General features: G+C 44.2%; 1 protein-coding gene across 2 annotated transcripts in view; it reads left to right on the forward strand.

Moving 5' to 3' along the window:
- The window catches only part of LOC139263461 (latent-transforming growth factor beta-binding protein 2-like), an 857,891-nt gene that overhangs the window by 259,317 nt on the left and 574,157 nt on the right, over positions 1-24,417 (forward strand). For both annotated transcript variants that reach the window (XM_070879584.1, XM_070879586.1), the window contains exons 7-8: positions 813-1,004; positions 9,356-9,654. In XM_070879584.1, the coding sequence (XP_070735685.1) occupies positions 813-1,004; positions 9,356-9,654 (491 nt within the window). The remainder of the gene's footprint in view (positions 1-812; positions 1,005-9,355; positions 9,655-24,417) is intronic.

Here is a 24,417-nt window from a genome sequence, read left to right on the forward strand (position 1 = left end):
CTAATTCTCCTCTCACCAGACAGCCTTTGGAAAGGCTGATAATCACAAATCAATGTGGCGCTTTCAAAGTGATGCATGCATTATTTGCCTCATTATGCAACCTTTAAGTGATTTCATATCTTGCAGGTAATTTTGAGTTGTTCATGCCCCGCATGGTGACCTTGCAATCTTAGCCGAGTTGTCAAGGGAAACTTTGCCGTAGGTAGGGAGGGAATGTGGAGTAGTGCTTAAATAGAAAAGCCAAAATTAATAAAAATACAAGGGAGTGGGAACCTACCAAGTAGCTTCTGACTTTGTGCTACTCAAACTTGCTTGTCACTATTGCCACTTAATAAAATATCTCAGTACAGTAGAGTAGTTCTTAACCAGGAAAGTATAACACTGATTCTCTGGAAAACCTTTTGCTGTTGGTAGAGGAGCACCAGTGGTGGTTATTGTTGAGATGTCCCTAGTCCAGTTGTTCTTCACTACCAGAGAGAGTGTGGGGACAGGGGGGGGGGGGGGGGGGGGAGGTAATGCCTGACAGCAGAGTGATAAAAATAAAGTGACAAAATGTTAACCATCATTAAATAATAAGCAGGAGAGTAAAAGTAATCTAATAAGGAACCAAGTAAAAATCAAAAGAAAGGCAATTATTAGCTGTTAATTACCTTTCAGAAAAGTTTCTTAATCACAAATGAAACATCCTGTTCTTGACCCTTAAGTAGCATCAACAAGCTGTCAAAAGCAGGAAATAGTTTGTCCAGATGATCTATAAATCAACTAAATTAGCAAGTGTTCCCATTAATGACTTCCTTATACTTCTGTTGTAGATTTTTGCCAGATCCCCTGCCTGAATGGAGGATACTGCATTGGAAGAGACAAGTGCTGGTGCTCATCGAACTCAACGGGGAAGTTCTGCCACCTTCCGGTGCCTCCTGAGAAACAGACTGTGACAAAGCTAGCACCTATCAATTCTTCTGTTTCACAGTCTGTATACACGTTCCCTCTTTCTAACCAGCCAGGTAATACAGTAAATTCTTACAATGAATTGTCATTGTTGCAACGGTGCATATCTATAATGCCATTAGGTCAATTGTTGTCTTTGCAAAAAATAATCCGTGTCAAAATTGGTACACTGTGCTGAAACAAATTGTTAATTTTTCTACTTCAGCTTCACAGTGATTGAGTATGCAGAATCATTTTGCAACCTGTAAAATACTAGGTCACTCACTTTCTACTTTCCTGTTCGTTGTTTACAGGAAAACAATGAGAAATAAATGTATTTAAAAAAAAATCTTTATTTATTCATTCACTGGGATGTGGGTGTGACTGGCAAGGCCAGTATTTATTGCCCATCCCTAATTGCCCTTGAGAAGGTGGTGAGCCGCTGCCTTGAATCGCTGCAATCCTTGAAGGTACTCCCACAGTGCTGTTAGAGAGGAAGTTTCAGGATTTTGACCCAACGATGAGGAAGGACCGGCGGTATATTTCCAAGGATGGTGTGTGACTTGAACAGGAACTTGGAGGTGGTGGTTTCCCTAGGCACCTGCTACCCTATTCCCTCTAAGTGGTAGAAGTCGCAGGTTTAGAAGGTGCTGCCGAAGAAGCCTTGGTGAGTTGCTGCAGTGCATATTGTAGATGGTACACATCAGTCACGGTGTGCCGATGGTGGATGGTATGCTGGGTGAGCGGAGGGGGTGGGAATGGCGGGGGGAATGAACCCAATGCATCCCAGGTTATTCTTGTGGAGCACTCCTGCTCCTCATGGCCCAGAGTTTGCGGTAATATTAATGGTGAGGCTATCAGTGCTCATCTTTACTACTGAGACAGCAACTTCTGGCCTCCGCACATGCGTAGTTAAACACAGAAATCTGGAAGTTGCTGCTCCTCAACAGGATCCATGCCAATAGACTCGCCATTGAAATGACTGCAATGGTGTGAACTTGCTTGTTCCGGACTATAAACGGCTGAAAAAGTTTGAGCTGGTGCATTCAGGAGTAAATGCATTTTTAATGGCATGACAAATGTTAATGATTGCTGAACAATCTCTCGAATTAATTTTACAAATATGGAGCCTCATTCCATCCGAAACATAGAAACATAGAAAATAGGTGCAGGAGTAGGCCATTCGGCCCTTCGAGCCTGCACCACCATTCAATAAGATCATGGCTGATCATTCACCTCAGTACCCCTTTCGTGCTTTCTCTCCATACCCCTTTATCCCCTTAGCCGTAAGGGTCATATCTAACTCCCTCTTGAATATATCCAATGAACTGGCATCAACAACTCTCTGCGGCAGGGAATTTCACAGGTTAACAACTCTGAGTGAAGAAGTTTCTCCTCATCTCAGCCCTAAATGACCTACCCCTTATCCTAAGAATGTGTCCCTGGTTCTGGACGTCCCCAACATCGGGAACATTCTACCCGCATCTAACTTGCCCTGTCCCGTCAGAATCTTATGTTTCTATGAGATCCCCTCTCATCCTTCTAAACTCCAATGTATAAAGGCCCAGTTGATCCAGTCTCTCCTCAAATGTCAGTCCTGCCATCCCTGGAATCAGTCTGGTGAACCTTCACTGCACTCCCTCAATAGCAAGAACGTCCTTCCGCAGATTAGGAGACCAAAACTGAACACAATATTCCAGGTGAGGCCTCACCAAGGCCCTGTACAACTGCAGTAAGACCTCTCTGCTCCTATACTCAAATCCCCTAGCTATGAAGGCCAACTTACCATTGCTTTCTTCACTGCCTGCTGTACCTGTATGCCAACTTTCAAAGACTGATGAACCATGACACCCAGGTCTCGTTGCACCTCCCCTTTTCCGAATCATCCGCCATTCAGATAATATTCTGTCTTCGCATTTTTGCCGCCAAAGTGGATAACCTCACATTTATCCACATTATACTGCATCTGCCATGCATTTGCCTACTCACCTATCTGTCCAAGTTACCCAGCAGCCTCCTAGCGTCCCCCTCACAACTCACACCGCCACCCAGTTTAGTGTCATCTGCAAACTTGGAGACATTACACTCAATTCCTTCATCCAAATCATTGATGTATATTGTAACGAGCTGGGGTCCCAGCACTGAGCCCTGCGGCACTCCACTAGTCATTGCCTGCCATTCTGAAAAGGATCTGTTTATCCCGACTCTCTGCTTCCTGTCTGCCAACCAGTTCTCTATCCACGTCAGTATATTACCCCCAATACCATGTGCTTTGATTTTGCACACCAATCTTGTGTGGGACCTTGTCAAAAGCCTTTGAAAGTCCAAATACACCACATCCACTAGTTTTCCCTTGTCCACTCTACTAGTTACATCCTCAAAAAATTCCAGAAGATTTGTCAAACATGATTTCCCCTTCATAAATCCATGCTGACTTAGACCGATCCTGTCACTGCTTTCCAAATGCGCTGCAATTTCATCCTTAATAATTGATTCCAACATTTTCCCCACTACTGATGTCAGGCTAACCGATCTATAATTACCCGCTTTCTCTCTCCCTCCCTTTTTAAAAAGTGGTGTTACATTAGCTACCTTCCAGTCCATAGGAACTGATCCAGAGTTGATAGACTGTTGGAAAATGATACCAATGCATCCACTATTTCGAGGGCCAATTCCTTAGTCTGCATCCCAGAGTACTTATCAGGCTCCAGGGATTTATCGGCCTTCAATCCTATCAATTTCCCAAACACAATTTCCCACCTAATAAGGATATCCTTCAGTTCCTCCTTCTCACTAGACCCTCGGTCCCCTAGTACTTCCGGAAGGTTATTTGTATCTTCGTGAAGACACAACCAAAGTATTTGTTCAATTGGTCTGCCATTTCATTGTTCCCCATTATAAATTCACCTGAATCCAACTGCAAGGGACCTACATTTGTCTTCACTAATCTTTTTCTCTTCACATATCTATAGAAGCTTTTGCAGTCAGTTTTTATGTTCCTGGCAAGCTTCTTCTCATACTCTATTTTCCCCCTCTTAATTAAACCCTTTGTCCTCCTCTGCTGAATTCTAAATTTCTCCCAGTCCTCGGGTTTGTTGCTTTTTCTGGCCAGTTTATATGCCTCTTCCTTGGATTTAACACTCTCCTTAATTTTCCTTGTTAACCACGGTTGAGCCACCTTCCCTGTTTTATTTTTACTCCAGACAGGGATGTACAATTGCTGAAGTTCATCCATGTGATCTTTAAATGTTTGCCATTGCCTATCCACCGTCAACTCTTTAAGTATCATTTGCCAGTCTATTCTAGCCAATTACCACCTCAAACCATCGAAGTTACCTTTCCTTAAGTTCAGGACCCTAGTTTCTGAATTAACTGTGTCACTCTCCATCTTAATCAAGAATTCTACCATGTTATGGTCACTCTTCCCCAAGGGGCCTCGCACAAGATTGCTAATTAGTCCTTTCTCATTGCACATCACCCAGTCTAGGATGGCCAGCTCCCTAGTTGGTTCCTCGACGTTTTGGTCTAGAAAACCATCCCTAGTACACTCCAGGAAATCTTCCACCACCGCATTGCTACCAGTTTGGTTAACCCAATCAATATGTAGATTAAAGTCACCCATGATAACTGCTGTACTGTTATTGCATGCATCCCTAATTTCTTGTTTGATGCTGTCCCCATCCTTACTACTACTGTTTGGTGGTTTGTACACAACTCCTACTCACCTTTTCTGCCCCTTGGTATTCCATAGCTCCACCCATGCCGATTCCACATCATCCAAGCTAATGTCCTTTTTTACTGTTGCATTAATTTCCTCTTTAACCAACAATTTCAGCCTGCCTCCTTTTCCTTTCTGTCTATCCTTCCTAAATGTTGAATACCCCTGGATGTTCAGTTCCCAGCCTTGGTCACCTGGAGCCATATCTCTGAGATGCCAATTATATCATACCCGTTAACAGCTATCTGCGCAGTTAATTCGTCCACCTTATTCCGAATACTCCTCATTGAGGCACAGAGCCTTCAGGCTTGTCTTTCTGACACACTTTGCCCCTTTAGAATTTTGGTGTAATGTGGACCTTTTTGCTTTTTGCCTTAGGTTTCTCTGCCCTCCACTTTTACTTTTCTTCTTTCTATCTTTTGCTTCTACCCCCATTCTACTTCCCTCTGTCTCCCTGCATAGGTTCCCATCCCCCTGCCATATTCGTTTAACTCCTCCCCAACAGCACGAGCAAACACTCCTCCTCGGACATTGATTCCGATCCTGCCCAGGTGCAGACCGTCTGGTTTGTACTATTCCCACCTCCGCCAAAACTGGTTCCAATGTCCCAGGAATTTGAATTCCTCCCTTGTGCACCACTCCTCAAGCCACGTATTCATCTGAGCTATCCTGCGATTCCTACTCTGACTAGCATTGGCACTGGTAGCAATCCTAAGATTACTACTTTTGAGGTCCTACTTTTTAATTTAGCTCCTAGTTCCCTAAATTCGTCTCGTAGGACCTCATCCCATTTTTTTACCTATGTCATTGGTACCTATATGCACCACGACAACTGGCTGTTCACCCTCCCTTTTCAGAATGTCCTGCACCCGCTCCGAGACATCCTTGACCCTTGCACCAGGGAGGCAACATACCATCCTGGAGTCTCGTTGCGGCCGCAGAAACGTCTATCTATTCCTCTTACAATTGAATCCCCTATCACTATTGCTCTCCCACTCTTTTTCCTGTCCTCCTGAAAATTAGGGTTGGAGATTCAAAAAAAAATTAAAATAAACCTTATTTTTACTTTTTCTGTCTGTCTCTTTTATATCTCTCCCTTAATCCCATTGCCAATCTGTATTTATTTTCTGCACATCATTTAAATCTAATTTATTTTTCCTGCTTTATACGTCTTGGTTTGGACTCTGAGGCTCTTGGTCTTACTGGTTGAAGAGCTTCGCTGTTTCTCACACACACCACAGATCACCTGTAAAGGACGCCACGCTGGAAAAAACACCGGATTAGAGTAAATTGATGCTGAGAAACCTGTAAATATTTTGTGGGAAGCTGTCGGCGAGGTGAATTGCGAGTGTGCTGACCGCAAAATCCGGGCTGTTGAGTACTTTCCTTTTGGCTCTTCTTTAGCTGGATCACCAGTTGATATCGGGTGGAATGTGCAGGTTCACTCAGTTGAGTCATAAAATGGCATCGGGGTCCTGTTGACATCATACTCGAAATACCTAAAATAGCTGTGTACTCGCTTCAGCTATTCCGACAACTCGTGCAGAATGGCCACAGTGACGTGGGGAATGGGACAGTAAGTTCTTCCCTGCGATTTTCAGAAGGTTATTTCCCCGTAACTACTAGGCAGAGCGGACCTGCTGTCCTTCTAGGCGGTGGAGGTTACGGGTTTGGGCGGTGCTTAATTTATGTATCCAGGAAGATCCTGAGGTCCTCGTGTTGCAGCATCCAATCATTTCTTAAATAGTTCCAAGGTTTTTTTACCTCGATTACTCCAGCTGGAGGACTTTTTCACATACTAATTACGCTGCATGGTGAACTTCCTAATCAGTCCAAAACCTACCCTTTACTAGTCTGAACCTGTGTTCCCTTGTTCTACTTTTGCAATTTAATTTAAAGTTATATTCTGTATTTACTTTTTCCATTCCCTTGACAATCTTATATACTTCTATATGATCACCTCTCAAATACTTCCCTTCTCGGCTAAACAGCCCTGGTACTTTCCCATAACTCAGTCCCCTTACCTCTAGGAATCAGCCTGTTAGCACTTCTATGCACTGGTTCCAGCATTTGAATGTCTCAGGAATCTCAGCGACTCGAACTGGATGTACTATTCAAAGTGTAATCTGCATCCTAGGGTTTTAAAAGAAGTGGCTGCAGAGATAGTAGATGCATTGGTTGTAATCTACCAAAATTCTCTGGATTCTGGTCAGCGGATTGAAAAGCCGAAATGTAACGCCCCTATTTAAGAAAGGAGGGAGACAGAAAACAGGATACTATAGAGCAGTTAGTCTAACATCTTTCATTGGGAAAATGCTGGAGTCCATTATTAAGGAAGCAGTAGCAGGACATTTAGAAAATCATAATATAGTTGAACAGAGTCAGCATGGTTTTATGAAAGGAAAATCACGTTTGACAAATTTGCTGGAGTTCTTTGAGGATGTAATGAGCAAGGTGGATAAAGGGAAACCAGCAGATGTCGTGTATCTGGATTTCCAGAAGACATTCGATAAGGTGCCACATAAAAGGTTACTGCAGAAGATAAGAGCTCACGAGGTTGGGGGTAATATATTAGCATGGATAAACGATTGGCTAACAGAAAACAGAGTTGGGATAAATGGGTCCTTTTCAGGTTGGCAAACTATAACTATGGGGGTGCAACAGGGATCAGTGCTGGGACCTCAACTATTTACAATCTATATTAATGACTTGGATGAAGGGACCAAGTGTAATGTAACCAAATTTGCTGATGATACAAAGATAGGTGGGAAAGCAAGTTGTAAAGAGGACGCAAAGAACCTGCAAAGGGATATAGATAGACTAAGTGGGAAAAATTCAGTATAATGTGGGAAAATGTGAGATTATCCACTTTGGTAGGAAAAATAAAAAAGCAAATTATTATTTAAATGGTGGGAGATTATAAAATGCTGTGGTACAGGGGGATCTGGGGGTCCTTGTACATGAAACCCAAAGTTAGCATGCAGGTACAGCAAGTAATCAGGAAGGCAAATGGAATGTTGGCCTTTATTGCAAAGGGGATGGAGTATAAAAGTAGGGAAGTCCTGCTACAACTGTACAGGTTATTGGTGAGACCACACCTGGAGTACTGCATACAGTTTCGGTCTCCTTATTTAAGGAGGGATATACTTGCATTGGAGGCGGTTCAGAGAAGGTTCACGAGATTGATTCCTGAGATGAAGGGATTATTTTATGAAGAAAGGTTGGGCCTATACTCATTGGAGTGTCGAAGAAAGAGAGGTGATCTTATTGAAACATATAAGATTCTGAGGGGGCTTGACCGGGTAGAATCAGAGAGGATGTTTCCCTACATGGGGAAATCTAGAACTAGGGGGCATAGTTTCAGAATAAGGGGTCGCCCATTTAAAATAGAAATGAGGAGGAATTTCTTCTGAGGATCAATAATCTTTGGAATTCTCTATCCCAGAAAGCTGTGGAGGCTGGGTCATTGAATATATTTAAGGTGGAGATCGACAAATTTTTGAATGATAAGGGAGTCGAGGGTTATGGGGAGCGGGCAGGCAAGTGGCTTTGAGGCCAAGATCAGATCAGCCATGATCTTATTGATTGATGGAGTAGGCTCAAGGAGTTAAATAGCCTACTCCAGCTCCTATTTCTTATGTTCTTGTGCATTAGAGGTTTCTAAAGTTTGATCATGACTTCCTCTGACTGTTTTGGCTGTGTACTTTAACATACAATTGGCTTTGTTGATTGCTACCCTGCATTGGTTGGAAATTTTTTAAGCATCAAGTCGACTAAGCCTCATAGGTCTGTTTCAGCTTCCTTTATCGCTCGGTCAAAATCCTGGAACTCCCTACCTAACAGCACTGTGGGAGTACCTTCACCACACGGACTGCAGCAGTTCAAGAAAGCGGCTCACCACCCTAGTTCTCAAAGGCAATTGGGGATGGGCAATAAATGCTGGCGTTGCCAGCAATGCCCACATTATTTTTTTTAAATGTTTAGCTATGTCAAAACCATTCATGGAGTATGTGTGTTGCCTATTTTTCCTTCCTTTTATGGAGTACTTGCATTTGTCTGCATTAAATATAATCTAAAATTGCTCTGCCCATTCAGATATTTTGTCCAACTTGTTCTGTAATTTCTAAGCTGCCTTTTTTTTCCGATTCCATTTCCCCGCCCAGTTTGATATCATCTTTAAATTTGACCATTTTGTATGAGTTTCGGAATGTAGTTCATTTATGTAAATTGAAAACAATGGGGTTTCAAGCATCAACTCCTGAAGCAACCCTTAGTACTTCCCATCACTTCGACTAACTGTTCTGATGAGTACTCTTTGTTGTTTACCCTTGAGCCAGTGTTTTATCCACTCTCAAGTTTTATTACAAATCTCCACAACTTTGAGCGTAACTGATGAGTCTTTCATGCGGAACTTCCTCGAAGAAGATTGGCCAGGGAGTACACCTGTAATACAGCCATTTTCTACCCATTTAAATGAATGGATGGAAAATCAGGTGGTCTTCAAGCATGCTTTCCACTATGGTCTGTTTAATGAAGAGCTGGTGCAGACACTGGTGAAATGTGCTCCTTCTGTGCTGTCAGCTTCTATAGTTCTACTTTGAAATGCATTAATTGTTGGTATGTTGGTAAACACAACTTTACTTCACAGTTTGGAAGAATTTGACTCCTAAATTTCCAGTATTTTAAATCATGATTCCACATTATCTACAGTTGTTATGCTCCCATCTCTGGTTAATATCCATGTAAAGCACCCACCAGAGGCTACAGTACAGATTCATCAAGTGGCAAGAGTGAAGAGCGTACCAGACTCTTTGGCTGAGGACAACATCAAGAATTCACAGGACCAGCAGTCAGTCCGTTCAGTGCAGCAGAGATCACAGCCTAATGCTAACGGAAACAGCAATGGACAACCACAGGCACGACAATGGCCACAGGCACAGGCACGGCCACAACCACATCATAGACCTATGAACGTGGGAAGATGCTTCCAAGAAACAGCTGATGGTCAGGTAGAGTAATATTTGAAATTTCTATAATTAAAAGGAAAATAAGGAATAAGAAAAGTCAGCTCATAAATACCTTGTTCACGTATCATAGGAACAGGAGGAGGCTATTTAGCCCCTCGAGCCTATTCTGCCAGTCAATGAGATCATGGCTGATCTGCAACCTAACTCTTATACCTGCCTTTGCCCCATGTCCTTTAATGCCTTCTGTTAGCAGAAATCTATCAGTCTCAGACTTAAAATTAACAATTGAACCAGCATCAACTGCAGTTTGATGGAGAGAGTTCCAAACTTCTACCACTCTGTGTGGAAATGTTTCCTAATTTCGTTCCGATCTGATTGGTCATGGACATAGTTTCTCTCTCTCTCTATCTTATTGGTTCCCCTTAATATCTTGAAAACTTCAATAAAATCACCCCATAACCATCTAAATTTCAGGGAATACAACCCTAGTTTGAGTAATCTCTCTTCGTAATTTAACCCTTGGAGTCAAGGTATCAATCATTCTCATAAATCTACACTGCGCTCCCTCCAATGCCAATATATCCCTCATAAGGTATGGTGCTCAGAACTGAACACATTCCTCCCCTTTTGTATCCTAGCCCTCTAGTTATAAAGGCTAACATTCCATTAGCCTTTTTGATAATTATTTTGTACCTGACTACCACATTTTAATGATCTGTGTTATCTAAGTCATTAATAAATATAGTGAGTAGTTGAGGCTCCAGCACAGGTTCTTGTGGGACACTACTAGATACATCCTTTCAATTCGAGTACATACCCATAATCCGTTCTGTCCATCTTCCACTTCCTATTCAATCTCCTAACCAGATCAGCAATTTGCTGTAAATTTCACAGTCTGTTATGTGGAACCTTATCAAATGCCTTCTGGACGTCCATATAAACCATATGTTCTTATTATTAAGGGAATTCAGGTATATGGGGATAATGCAGGAAAGTAGAGTTGAGGTAGATGATCAGCCATGATCTTATTGAATGGCGGAGCAGGCTCGAGGGGCTGAATGGCCGACTCCTGCTATTTCTTATGTTCTTATAGCCATAGACATTCCCCTGTCTACTACTTTAGATACTTTCTCAAAAAAATTAAATAGCTCTTTGATGCTCTCTGTGAGCAGAAGTGTGTATGAGATTGTTGTTTCCAGTGATTTTTTTTCCCACGAGACCTTTGGGACTGACGTGTCTCTCCCCTCAGGGCAGCTTAAGTCACTAACGCTGAGAAATGCTTCTGTTAGTTGCAGCCTCAGAAAGGGAGACGAGAAAGGAGAAGCTTTTCCTATCCTTGGGCCTTGGTCAGAGCCTCCATTGCAAAAACTAGATCTGCCTTTATGGCCTCTCTGTAGGGGGGGGTCTCTGCTGAAGATTGCCTCACATGGAATGGACTGAATTGTCATACATAGATATATCGTTGTACTAGAGGTGTGGGTAGTGTATATTTTTTCTGAAACCTTCTCCAGTTTTTGCACACATGTGGCATGCTTGGACAACATTCTTCATTTCAATGCTTAAACCCTGAGATCTGGATCCTGAGCCTCCTTCGATGAGACCACACAACTCCTAACCCTCCTGCCGAATTTGTGTGCTTCCTCAAGTTTTGTCTTTCACTCCTCCTGCCCCACTTCTCCTCTGTGCCCCACTGTGTTAATGCTGTTTCCCTGGTGGTTCTGCTAGTCTCCTACCAAAGTTGTGGTGGGAGTTTGGAAGAACCCCTATAGAAGTTCCAAACCTATAACTAGTTAGTTTGGAGTAAGTTTTCACTGCCGAAACTTTGAAAACAGGCGTAAGTGGCCGGACACACCCCCTTTTGAAAAAAGAATTCTGTTCCAAAGTGAAACTGTTCTAACTGACTAGAACTGGAGCAAACTAAATGCCGAGAATTTGAAATTCTAAGATACTCCATTCTACACCAGTTGCTCCAAAAAATCAGGAGCAACTGAGGCCGAAACTTGGGCCCCATATGTACAATTGGAATGGGCTAAGCAATTGTAAAGGATATGAGAGAGGGGAATGGGATTAGAATAGATAGCTCCATTTGAAGAGCTCGATGGACTGAGTGGCTTCCTCCTTGTCCAACATTTTAACACTTGTGCTTGTCCCTTTCCCCTCTTCCCCTTTTTCCCCATCCATCTCTCCTCCACGCCCACCTCTTCCCTCCATTCCCCTCCACCCTCTGCTCGCTCTTCTCCTCCCTCTGCTCTCCTCTGCATAATTTAAAACGAGAGAAAACATCAGATTGGCTGTGTTATGTGCATGTGATCCTTGCAGCTTGCCCCACCCAGGGAATGCTTAAGGCTCAGATGATAAAAAGAATCCATACTGTCTACAGTGTTGCAAGGCATTGACACATTGACGAGGTTAGATGGTTTTATGAATCGCATAAGCAAAGTTTGAGCAGTTATATACAAAATAGCGCACAAGTATATTTTAACATATGCCTTGACCTTGACGTATAGTCCTTATTTGATATTTTGCATAATAAATAGAAACTCAAGGGTACAATGTTCCCTTTCAATTTGTTGCTGGTGGAGATGTGATGGAGGGTAGGCTCCCATGGTCAAACTATGTGACTTAAATGAAATGGTGTTATATAATGTGAGGTGACAATTGCTGATGCCCGGATTATAGAATAGCACAGCATAAAAGGAGGCCATTCAGCCCTTTGAGTCAGCGCCGCCTTTTTCAAAGAGCAATCCAGTTAGTCTCACTCCCCTGCTCACTCTCTATTGATGCAGGGGAATATCTAGGGGCTTTATCTCCTTTCATTTTTTTTATACACTCTGCAAACAAAGTAATAGTTGCACCTGACTTTGCTACTTGTGATGTTGTCCAATGCAATGTCACTAAGGTAAGTACAGATGGGGGAGCTCATTCACTCCATTAACTCATCTTTTCAGAGAAATCTGTGGTCTCTAATATGTCTTTACTATACAGTACAAATGCACACGAGGCCCATACTAGAGAGAAGGTCACTCTGTGACCAGTAACCTTTATTTAACCAGCACTGAAGTGAAGTAGGTTGATGGAGCTTCCCCTTTTATACCTGAAAGTCCAGGTTAGGAATATCTCCCACAAGTTCACCACCTAGTGGTCAGTGTTCATATGGTGTACAACTCAGGTCAGTTTGTACATGGGTTACAATGACAGTTGAATACATGACATCACCTCCCCCCCCCCCCCCCCACCCCCGCCCAAAGTCTTATTGGGATCACAGGTTAAGTCTCTGGTGGTTTACGATCCCTTGTAGAGCACCTGAGTTGGGGCTCCGGTTGTTGGGCACTGGCCTGAGTGTCTGCTGTATGCGGTGCCTCAGACCTGTCCGGACTGCCCACAGTGACTGGGCTCTCCTCCACTTGGTTCTGGTGTTCGGTCACCTGTGATGGAGTGAACTCTACATCGTGTTCTTCCTCTGCTTCTTCCATGGGGTTGCTGAACCTCCTCTTTTTTTTCTCTAGGAGATATGAATGTTCCGGCTATGTGATCTATTGTCCATGCACAAGCATTTCTCTTGTCCTGTAAGTTCATATTGGTCATTGCAGATGTGTAGTGTTTACACTAAGTTTATGACGGTATGAAACTGTAATCATTTACATCATATTTCTAAAAATTATGCCAGCTTTTTGCAAAAATGTTATGTTGTACAGTTTTTTTATGACTTCCATTAAATTTGCGACGATGCTTCTAAATCTTCCCTTCCACAAACTGGCTCATGTCAGGAGCTCCACACTCAACTTTTCTTCTCGATACCCCATGAGTAATTCCAAGTGAATTTCTCACGGTAGCCTTTAACAAGGTTTTCACAAACACACCAAAAAAAAACACTAATTTGCTTTAGCCTATTTTCGGATGAAACATAACTCAGAGTAGCAATACAGCTACCATTTACGCTCCCATTTATACGTTCCCGAGACAAATATAGCCACTTATGTTATAATCTAATATTAAATACAAGTGAAGATGAAACTGATCTTGTAAGTGTCAAGATTTGTAACATTTACCCAAGAGAAGTTAAGAATGAATAGTTGTCAGGATGTAAGAATATGTTTATATGTGTTTAGATAGCAACGGCATCCCTAGTGGATGATTGTGACATTCTACAAGCATCCAGTCTGCTCTGCTGAGCAGATTGGAGGAACACTTGTTGAGTTTTAAGCCTTGAGGACTGCAGAAACATTTTTTGCATCTTGTCCAAAAAGAGAATTTGGGCTGACAATTTCTCATTGTTTTTAATTGTGTTTTACTGTTCCATGTTTCAAAATTGCCAAATTCTGTAATTACACGGTAATATCTTTAGAAAGAAAATGCTCCGAGGCAGAAATGTACCAATTCACAAAACATTGACACATTTGAGATTTTTGGCCTCTGAAAAGAAAGACTTGCCTTTCATGACCTCCGGATGTCTCAAAGCACTTTGCAGCCAATTAAGTACTTTTGAGGTGTAGATTCTGTTGTAATGTAGAAAATGCGGCAGCCAACTTGTGCACGCAAGCCCCCACAAACACCAAAATGATAATGACCAGATAGATTTTTGGATACTAAGGCAGCCAAGGGATATTTGGATCGTGCAAGAAGGTGGAGTTGAGATACACGATCAGTCATGATCTGATTAAATGGCGGAGCAGGCTCGAAGGGCCAAATGGCCAACTCGTGCTCCTAATTCTTTTGTTATTAACCTGTTTTCTTAGTGATGTTGATTGAGGGATAAATGTTGGCCAGGACACCAGGGATAACTCCCCTGCCCTTTTTCAAAATAGTGCCGAGGCATCGTTTACATCCACTGGTTTAACATTGCATCAGCAGCTCTGACAGTGCACCACTCCCTCAGTCCTGCATTGGCGTGTCGGCCTGGATTTTTGTGCTTGAGTCTCTGGTGTGGAACTTGAACCCACAACCTTCTAACTCGGAGGCAAGGGTGCTACCCACTGAGCCACAGCTGACACTGCTCAATTCAAGAATTCAGTGAAAAACTGAGTCCTTAGCTACTTGATGTGAAGTAGCTTAAAAGACAGGCAGCCATGGGACGACCTTCTAAATTCATCTGTGTTCACAACATCAAAATATTTTTTCATTGTCCCTTGGAAAGAGTGGGAAGCAAACTTTGAGCCATTTATCCATTCAACATATGTCCCACACTTTTTTCCAAGTATGAAAACTGGATTTCGCCTGTGTTATGAGCATTTTAAGACTCACAACATTTACATCCCTATTCAAAATTAAGGATGAAGCAGATCTGTCTGAAAAGAATCACTGACCACCCAAGAATAGATGTTCACTGAATACTTTTAAGTAATTTCCAAATGTATTTTAGTAATAATGTCAAAAAAAGTGACAACTTGATTACGCTGGACCTCCAAACCGCTGTGCAACATGAATTAAGTGTTTACACCTGCAATTTCCTATATGGTGAAGTCCTAATTGAGATTGTCATGTGGGGGAAATACCTGTTGGAGGCTAGGTACTTTCCCATGCAAAGGGAGAAAAAATGAAACGAGCTTTTTCAGCTTTGTGGTGGTTATTTTTGTAATTTGATACACGAAGTATTGATTATAGTTATGTCGCTGGAGAAATGACAAAGAGAGTCACACAAGACTTCTCTTGTGCAACTTGCATTTAATGGTTCATAAAGGCATTGGAATAACTTTATTTATTCATGGGATGTGGGTGTTGCTGGCAAGGCTGGCATTTATTGCCTATCCCTAATTGCCCTTGAGAAGATGGTGGTGAGCCACCTTCTTGATTCTCTATTCTTTGTCACAGTTTGGTACAACTGCGTGGCTGGCTAGGCCAGTTCAGAGGGCAGTTAAGAGTCAACCACATTGCTGGGGGTCTAGTCACATATAGGCCAGAATGGGTAATGATGGCAGATTTCCTTCCCAAAAGGACATTAATGAACCAGATGGATTTTTGTGATAATCTGGTAGTTTCATGGTCACCATTACTGATGCTAGCTTTTTACTCCAGATTTATTTAATTAACTGAATTTAAATTCCCCAGCTGCAGTGGATTTGAACTTGTGTCTCTGGGATCATTAGTCCAGGCCTCTGGATTACTAGTCTAATAACATAGCCAATGTGCTACTGTTCCCAAGAAACTGCATGCCAATGCTCTCAACATGAGGCATGAGGCTCTGAGAGAAGCTAAAGGAAAGAAAAGATTCAAAAATTGAAATATTGTATCAAGAAATAAATCTAGTATTTACAAATGGGAAATACGTTTGTGCTCTTGTCCCTTGGGATGTGGGCATCGCTGGCAAGGTCGGCATTATTGCCCATCCCTATTTCCCTTGAGAAGGTGGTGGTGAGCTGCCACCTTGAACCGCTGCAGTCCGTACGGTGATGGTACTCCCACAGTACTGTTAGGTAGGGAGTTCCAGGATTTTGACCCAGTGACGATGAAGAAATGATATATTTCCAAGTCAGGATGGTTTGTGACTTGGAGGGAAACTTGCAGGTGATGGTGCTCCCATGGGCCTGCTGCCCTTGTCCTTCTAGGTGATGGGAGGTGCTGCCGAAGAAGCCTTGGCGAGTTGGTGCAGTGCATCTTGTAGATGGTACACACTGCTGTCACATGGAGGGAGTGAATGATTAAGGTGATGGATGGAGTGCCAATCAAGTGGCTGCTTTCTCTTGGATGGTGTCAAGATTCTTGAGTGTTTGTTGGAGCTGCACTCATCCAGGCAAGTGGAGACTATTCTATGCCATCTCTGACTTGTGCCTTGTAGATGGTGGAAAGATTTGGGGAGTCAGGAGGTGAGACACTCACTGCAGAATACCCGACCTGTGACCTGCTCTTGTAGCCACAGTATTTATATGGCTGGTCCAGTTAAGTCTCTGGTCAATGGTAACCCCCAAGATGTTGATGGTGGGGGATTCGGCAATGTTAATGCCATTGAATGTGAAGGGAAGTGGCTTGACTCTCTCTTGTTGGAGATGCTCATTGCCGAGCACTTGTGTGGCATGAATGTTACTTGCCACTTATCAGCCCAAGCCTGAGTCATTTAGGTCTTGCTGCATGTGGGCATGGACTGCTTCATTATCTGAGGAGTTGCGAATGGAACTGAACACTGCAATCATCAGCGACCATCCAACTTCTGACATGATGGAAGGAAGGTCATTGATGAAGCAGCTGAAGATGATTGGGCCTACAACACTACCCTGAGGAACTCTTGCAGCGATGTCCTGGGGCTGAGATGATTGGCCTCCAACATCATCATCATAGGCATTCCCTCGGTAGAGGATGTCTTGCTTCCACAATAAATATGAATTCTCAGGTGACTGAAGAGTCTAATGCGGGACCTACAGTCTCTGTCACAGATGGGGCAGACGGTTGTTGAATTAACGGGTGGGTGGGGTGTCTGGGTTGTTGCCGCGCACTCCTTTTGCTGTCAACGCTTGGCTTCAGCTTGGTCTCGGCGAGGAGACTCGAGGTATTCAGCGCCTTCCCGGATGCTTTTCCTCCACTTTGGGTGGACTTGGGCTAGGGATTCCCAGGTGTCGGGGATGTTACATTTTTTCAAGGTGGCTTTGAGGGTGTCCTTGAAGCGTTTCCTCTGTCCACCTGGGGCTTGCTTGCCGCGTTGGAGCTCCGAGTAGATCCTCCAACAACCACAACCATCTTTCTTTGTGCTAGATATGACCCCAGCCAGTGGAGAGTTTTCCCCCGATTCCCATTTTCTTCAATTTTACTCTGGCTCTTTTGATGCCACACTCAAGTCAAATATTACCTTGCTGTCAAGGGCTGTCACTCTCGCCTGAACTCTGGAATTCAGCTCTTTTGTCCATGTTTGGACCAAAGCTGTAATGAGGTCTGGAGTCGAGTGATCCTGGTACCCAAACTGACCATCAGTTAGCAGGTTATTGGTGAGTAAGTGTCACTTTATAGCACTGTCGATGACGCCTTCCATCACTTTGCTGATTGTAGTGTATGGCAAAAGAGTCAGACTGAACACTGTGAGCTCAAAGTAAAGTGTGACCTTAATCTTTTATTGCAGGTCTCCAGAGTGCCTCTCCAACCTGTGAAGCCTCCTTAAATATCTGTGCTCCCAAGGGATTATGGGATCCTTGGGACTCCAGGGGATGAGCCCTCTGGTGGCTGTACAGAGTAAATACAAGTTTACATATATAACACCACTCCCCGCCACCACCACCCATCCCCTCCCAAAGTCAATAGTGTAACTATTTACAATGTGAGTCGATCTGGGGCCCTTCTTGCCCTGGTTGATTGTCTCAGTGTGAAAGCTGGTGTTGTTGAATCATTTGTTGGACCCTCGCTGGGCTGCTGTGCAGCTGACCTTGCTGGGCTGCCTGGTGTGTTGGGCCCTGCTGGGCTGCTGTGGATGATAGGTTCTGCTTCGTGGTCAACCGTGGTGCCGGTTGCCACTGGTGTGTATGTTGGGGGATCAAAAAAGGTAGGGTCCAAGGTGGGTTGCTCAGGATAGTTGTGAATCTGAGTTTGATTTGGTCTAAGTGTTTCCTGTGAATGAGTCCATTTGAAAGTTTGACCCGAAACACCCTGCTTCCCTCTTTGGCCACGACAGTGCCGGGAAGCCACTTGGGACCTTGTCCATAATTTAAAACAAATACAAGATTATTAATTTCAATCTCGCGTGACACATTTGCGCTATCATGGTATGCACTTTGTTGAAGCCTCCTGCTCTCTACCTATTCATGTAGATCAGGGTGAAATAACGAGAGCTTTGTCTTAAGTGCCCTTTTCATGAGCAGTTCAGCAGGTGGGATCCCAGTGAATGAGTGGAGTCTCATGCGGTAGCTAAGCAGGACTTGGGATAGGCGAGTCTGCAGTGAGCCTTCAGTTACCCTCTTCAAGCCTTGCTTGATGGTTTGCACTGCTCTCTCTGCCTGACAATTGGAATCTAGTTTAAATGGGGCAGATGTGACATGTTTGATCCCGTTATGGGTCATGAAGTCTTTGAACTCAGCACTGGTAAAACATGGCCCATTGTTACCAGGACATCGGGTAGGCCGTGTGTGGCAAACATGGCCCGCAGGCTTTCAGTAGTAGCAGCAGACATGCTAGCCGACATTATCTCACATTCCATCCACTTGGAGTACGCGTCTACAACCACAAGGAACATTTTACCCAAGAACAGGCCTGCATAGTCGATGTGCACCATAGACCACGGTTTGAAGGGCCAAGACTATAAACTTAGCGGTGCATTGCTTAACTGCGAGCATGTATTACATCTGTGAACACAGGACTCTAAGTCCGCATCGATGCCAGGCTACCACACGTGGGATCTGGATATCGCTTTCATCATTACGATGCCTGGGTGGGTACTGTGGAGATCATTGATGAAGGTGTCTCTGCCCTTCTTGGGGACCACTACTCAATTGCCCCACAGAAGGCAGTCTGCCTGTATAGACATTTCATCTTTGCGCCACTGGAACGGCTTTATCTCTTCCTGCATTTCCACTGGGACACTGGACCAGCTCCCATGAAGCACACAGCTTTTGACTACAGATAATAAGGGATCCTGGCTTGTCCAGGTTTTGATCTGCCGGGCAGTGACGGGTGATTGCTCACTCTCAAATGCTTCCATTACCATGGCTAGATCTGCAGGCTGCGCCATTTCCACTCCCTCGGCGCAGTTTTCTGTGCCTGGCCTGTGGCAGATGGTGTAGTTGTATGCGGACAACATGAGCGCCCATCTCTGGATGCGGGCCAATGCGTTGGTATTTATCCCTTTACTCTCGAAGAACACGGATATAAATGGCTTGTGGTCAGTTTCCAATTTGAATTTTAGTCCAAACAAGTATTGATGCATTTCCTTTACCCCATAGACACATGCTAACGCTTCTTTCTCAATCATGCTGTAGGCTCTCTCAGCCTTAGACAGACTCCTGGATGCATAAGCAACCAATTGCAGATTCCCGAAATCATTAGATTGTTGCAATATACACCCGATGCCATATGACGACGCATCACATGCTAGTATCAAATGCTTACATGGATCATACAATACAAGCAATTTGTTTGAGCATAACAATTTTCTCGCTTTTACAAAGGCATTTTCTTGGCTTTTGCCCCAAACCCACTCGTCCCCTTTTCGTAGTAAGACATGCAGTGGTTCTAACAGTGTGCTGAGACCCGGTAAGAAGTTACCAAAATAGTTCACGTTCTGTGGCCTTGGTGCATTCTCGATTGCCTCCGTCTTTGCATTGATGGGCCTGCTGCCGTCTGCCGCAATCCTCCTTCCCAGGAACTCCACTTCAGGCGCCAGGAAAACGCACGTCGAGCATTTTAACCTGAACCCATGCGGTTGAGTTAACTAAGAACCTCCTCCAGGTTCTGCAGATGCTCGACTGTGTTCCGACCTGTGACCAAGATGCCATCCTGGAAGATCACGGTGTGTGGGACCGACTTCAGTAAGCTTTCCATGTTTCTCTGGAATATCGCCGCCACCGATCAAATTCCAAACAGGCATCTGTTATAAACAAAAAGACCTTTGTGCGTGTTGATGCAGGTGAGGGCCTTTGATGATTCCCCCAGTTCCTGCATCATGTAGGCTGAAGTCAGATCCAGCTTCGTGAGCGTCTTTCCTCCCGCCAGCGTTGCAAAGAGGTCGTCGGCCTTTGGTAGTGGGTATTGGTCCTGCAGGGAGAAACAATTGATAGTTACTTTGTAATCGCCACAGATTCTGACAGTGCTGTCTCCCTTGAGGACTGGGATGATAGGACTGGCCCACTCGTTGAACTCGATCGGGGAAATGATGCCCTCTCGTTGCAGCCGGTCTAGCTCGATCTCTACCCTTTCTCTCATCATGTATGGTACTGCTCTCACCTTGTGATGGATAGGTCACGTCCCCGCAATTAGGTGGATCTGTACTTTTGCTCCTTGGAATTTCCCAATGCCTGGTTAGAACAGCGAAGGAAATTTGTTTAAGACCTGGGCACACAAAGTGTCGTCAGTGGCTGATCGTGCTCGGACGTCGTCCCAGTTCCAGCGAATCTTTTCCAGCCAGCTCCTGCCGAGCAGCGTGGGACCATCGCGCGGGACCACCCAGAGTGGCAGCTTGTGCACCGCTCCATCGTAGGAGGCCTTTACGGTAGCACTGCCGATTACAGGAATCACTTCTTTCGTGTAAGTTCTTAGTTTCATCCGAACTGGAGTTAAGACTGGCCTTGAGGCCTTATTGCACCACAACCTTTCGCAAGTCTTTTTGCCCATGCCCAGCTCGCGCCCGTGTCCAGTTCCATTGACACCGGGAGTCCATTTAGTTCAACTTTCAGCATTATCGGGGGACAATTCGTGGTCAATGTGTGAACCCCATGTACCTCTGTCTCCTCGATCTGAGGCTCTGGTTCATCGTGATCCTCCATGGATCTGTCCTCTGCAACATGGTGATTTGCAGGTTTAACAGGCTTTGCAGCTTGCCTGCCCACTCGTTGGAGGTGTCCCATTGTTCCACAGCCCTTGCAAACGTACTCTTTTTGAATCGGCATGAATGGAAACAATGATCACCTCCGCAGCGCCAGCAAGGTGTTAATGGCCTTACATTCATCACCCTTGATGGTGGACTCTGAGACATCAGTAGACGTGTAGCTGCAGGTATGTGTGACCTTTCCTGTACGTTATGAATCGAAAACAACATCACTTTGTTCACAGTACTTGTAGCAGCACTTGTGTGCTGAGAGATTTTCTTCGTATTGTCACTGGTGGCAATGAACGCCTGGGCTATCGCTATGGCCTTACACAAGGTTGCCGTCTCTACAATCCAAAGTTTGCGAAGTATGGTTTCGTGGCCAATGCCAAGTACGAAAAAGTCTCTGAGCATGTGCTCCAAATGTTCTTCACATTCGCAATGTCCTGCAAGGCGTCTTAGCTTGGCGACATAACTCACCACTTCCTGGCCTTTCGACCTTTTGTAGGTGTAGAACCGGTACCTCGCCATCAGAACGCTTTCCTTTGGGTTCAAATGCTCTCGGACCAGAGTGCACAAATCATCGTACGATTTCTCCGTGGGTTTCACTGGAATGAGCAGATTCTTCATGAGGCCATACGTTGGTGCCCCACAGACGATGAGGATCGCCCTTCGTTTGGCAGCGCTCTCTTCCCCATCCAGCTCGTTGGCCACGAAGTATTGGTCGAGTCGCTCCACTAAAGTTTCCCAATCATCTCCCTCCGAGAATTTCTCCAGGATGCCCACTGTTCTCTGCATCTTTGGGTTCGCTATCTGTATCTCGTCGCCAGTTGTTGTGTATGGAGAAAGAGTCAGACTGAACACTGTGAGCTCAGAGTAAAGTGTGACCTTAGTCTTTTATTGCAGGTCTCCAGAGTGCCTCTCCAACCTGTGAAGCCTCCTTAAATACCTGTGCGCCCAAGGAATTATGGGATCCCTTGGGACTCCAGGGGATGAGCCCTCTGGTGGCTGTACAGAGTAAATACAAGTTTACATATATAACACTGATGATTGAGAGTAGACTGATGTGGTGGTAGTTGGCTAGATTGGATTTGCCTTCCTTTTTGTTCACAGGTCATATCTGAGCAGTATTCCACATTGTCTGATAGATGCTAGTGTTGTAGATGTACTGGAACAACATGGCGAGATGACTAGTTCTAAGAACATAAGAATTAGGCACATGAGTAGGCCATATGGTCACTCGAGCCTTCTCTGCCATTCATAAGATCATGGCTGATCATCAACATCAACTGCACTTTCCTGGCCAATCTCCATATTCCTTGATTCCCCTAGAGTCCAAAAATCTATCGATCTCTGCCTCGAATATACTCGACGACTGAGCATCCACAGCCTGCTACGGCAGAGAATTCCAAAGATTCACAACACTCTGAGTGGAGAAATTCCTCCTCCTCCTCAATCGAAAATGGCCTACCCCTTATCCTGAGACTATGCCCCTAGTTCTGGACACTCAGCATCTACCCTGTCAATCCCCTTCAGAATCTTGTATGTTTCAATGAGATCACATCTCATTCTTCTAAAGTCCAGGGAGGATAGACCCATTCTACACAAGCTCTCATCATAGGACAACCCTCTTATCCCAGGAATCACTCCAGTGAACCTTTGTTGCACCACCTCCAAGGCAAGTGTATCCTTCCTTTTAGATAAGGATACCAAAACAGTTAACTCTCACCAAGGCCCTGTACAATTCTAGCATGACTTCCTTACTCTTATACTCATCCCCTTGCAATAAAAGACAACATACCATTGCCTTCCTTATTACTTGCTGTACCTGCACGCTAGCTTTCTGTGTTTCTTGCACAAGCTCACCCAAATCTCTTTAAAAAAAAATCAAAGTTTCTCTATTTTAAAAATATTTTTTTCTTTTATTCTTCCTACCAAAGTGACTAACCTCATTTCCCTACATTATACTCCATCTGCCACCTTACTGCCCACTCACTTAGTCTATCTATATCCCTTTGCAGACTCTGTGTTCTACTCACAGCTTACTGTCCCACCTAGCTTTGTATCATCAGCAAACCTCAATACATTACACGCAGTCCCTTCATGTAGGTGATTAATATATATTGTAAATAGCTGAGGTCCCAGCACTGATCCTTTCGGCACCCCACTATTTACAGCCTGCCAACCTGAAAAAGACCCGTATAATCCTGCTCTCTGTTTTCTGTCCGTTACATGTCTATGAAGCGCCTTAGGATGTTTCACTACGTTAAGGCACTATATGTATATAAGTTGTTGTTGTTGTTAACCAATTCTTTAGCCATACTAGTATATTACTCTCAACCCCATGAGCCCTTGTCATGTGTAATAACCTTTCATGTGGCACCTTATCAAATGCCTTTTGGAAATCTAAATATACTACATCCATTGCTTCCCCTTTATCTACTCTGCCAGTTACATCCTCAAAAAACTCGAATAAATCTGTCAAACACGATTTCCCTTAGATAAAATCATGTTGACTTGCCTAATCATGTTAATGATTTTCTAAGTGCCCTGCTACCACATCCTTAACAATGGATTCCAGCATTTTCCCAATGACCGATGTCGGGCTAACTGTAGTTCCTTGTTTTCTCTCTCCTTCCTTTCTTGAATAGAGGTGTTACATTCAATAACTTTCAATCTGCTGGGACCATTTTGGAAGATCAAAACCAATGCATCCCCTATCTCTGCAGCCAGTCTGGAGCACGTCTTCAGCATGACAGCCGGGATGTTGTCGGGGCCCATAGCCTTTGCTGTATCCAGTGCGCTCAGCCATTTCTTGCTATCACGTGGAGTGAATCGAATTGGCTGGAGACTTGCTTTTGTGATGGTAGGGATGTCAGGAAGAGGCCAAGTTGGATCATCTTGGTTGTTATATTTTTCTTCAGCACCTAGCAGTTTCTGATCAATTTCCTTTCAAAATTATTTGAAGTAAAGCTTGTAGCACAAATTCCAAAATTGTTTTTCAGGGAAGATTGAGAGTTTTGGCTGAGGTCATCATCATAGGCAGTCCCTCGGAATCGAGGAAGACTTGCTTCCACCCCTAAAGTGAGTCCTTTGTTGGCTGAACAGTCCAATGCGAGAGCCACAGACCCTGTCACAGGTGGGACAGACATTCGTCGGGGGAAGAGAGAGTGTGGGACTGATTTGCCACATGCTCCTTCTGCTACCTTCACACTCGCGGCATTGAGATTCGAAGAGATCAATGCCCTCCCAGATGCATTTTCTCCACCTGGACGGTCTTCGGCCAGGGACTCCCAGGTGTCAGTGGTGATGTCGCACTTTACCAGGGAGACTTTGAGGGTGTCCTTGTAACGTTTGCGCTGCCCACCTTTGGC

The sequence above is a fragment of the Pristiophorus japonicus genome, chromosome 4, assembly GCF_044704955.1.
Source record: "Pristiophorus japonicus isolate sPriJap1 chromosome 4, sPriJap1.hap1, whole genome shotgun sequence".
Lineage (NCBI taxonomy): Eukaryota > Metazoa > Chordata > Chondrichthyes > Pristiophoridae > Pristiophorus > Pristiophorus japonicus.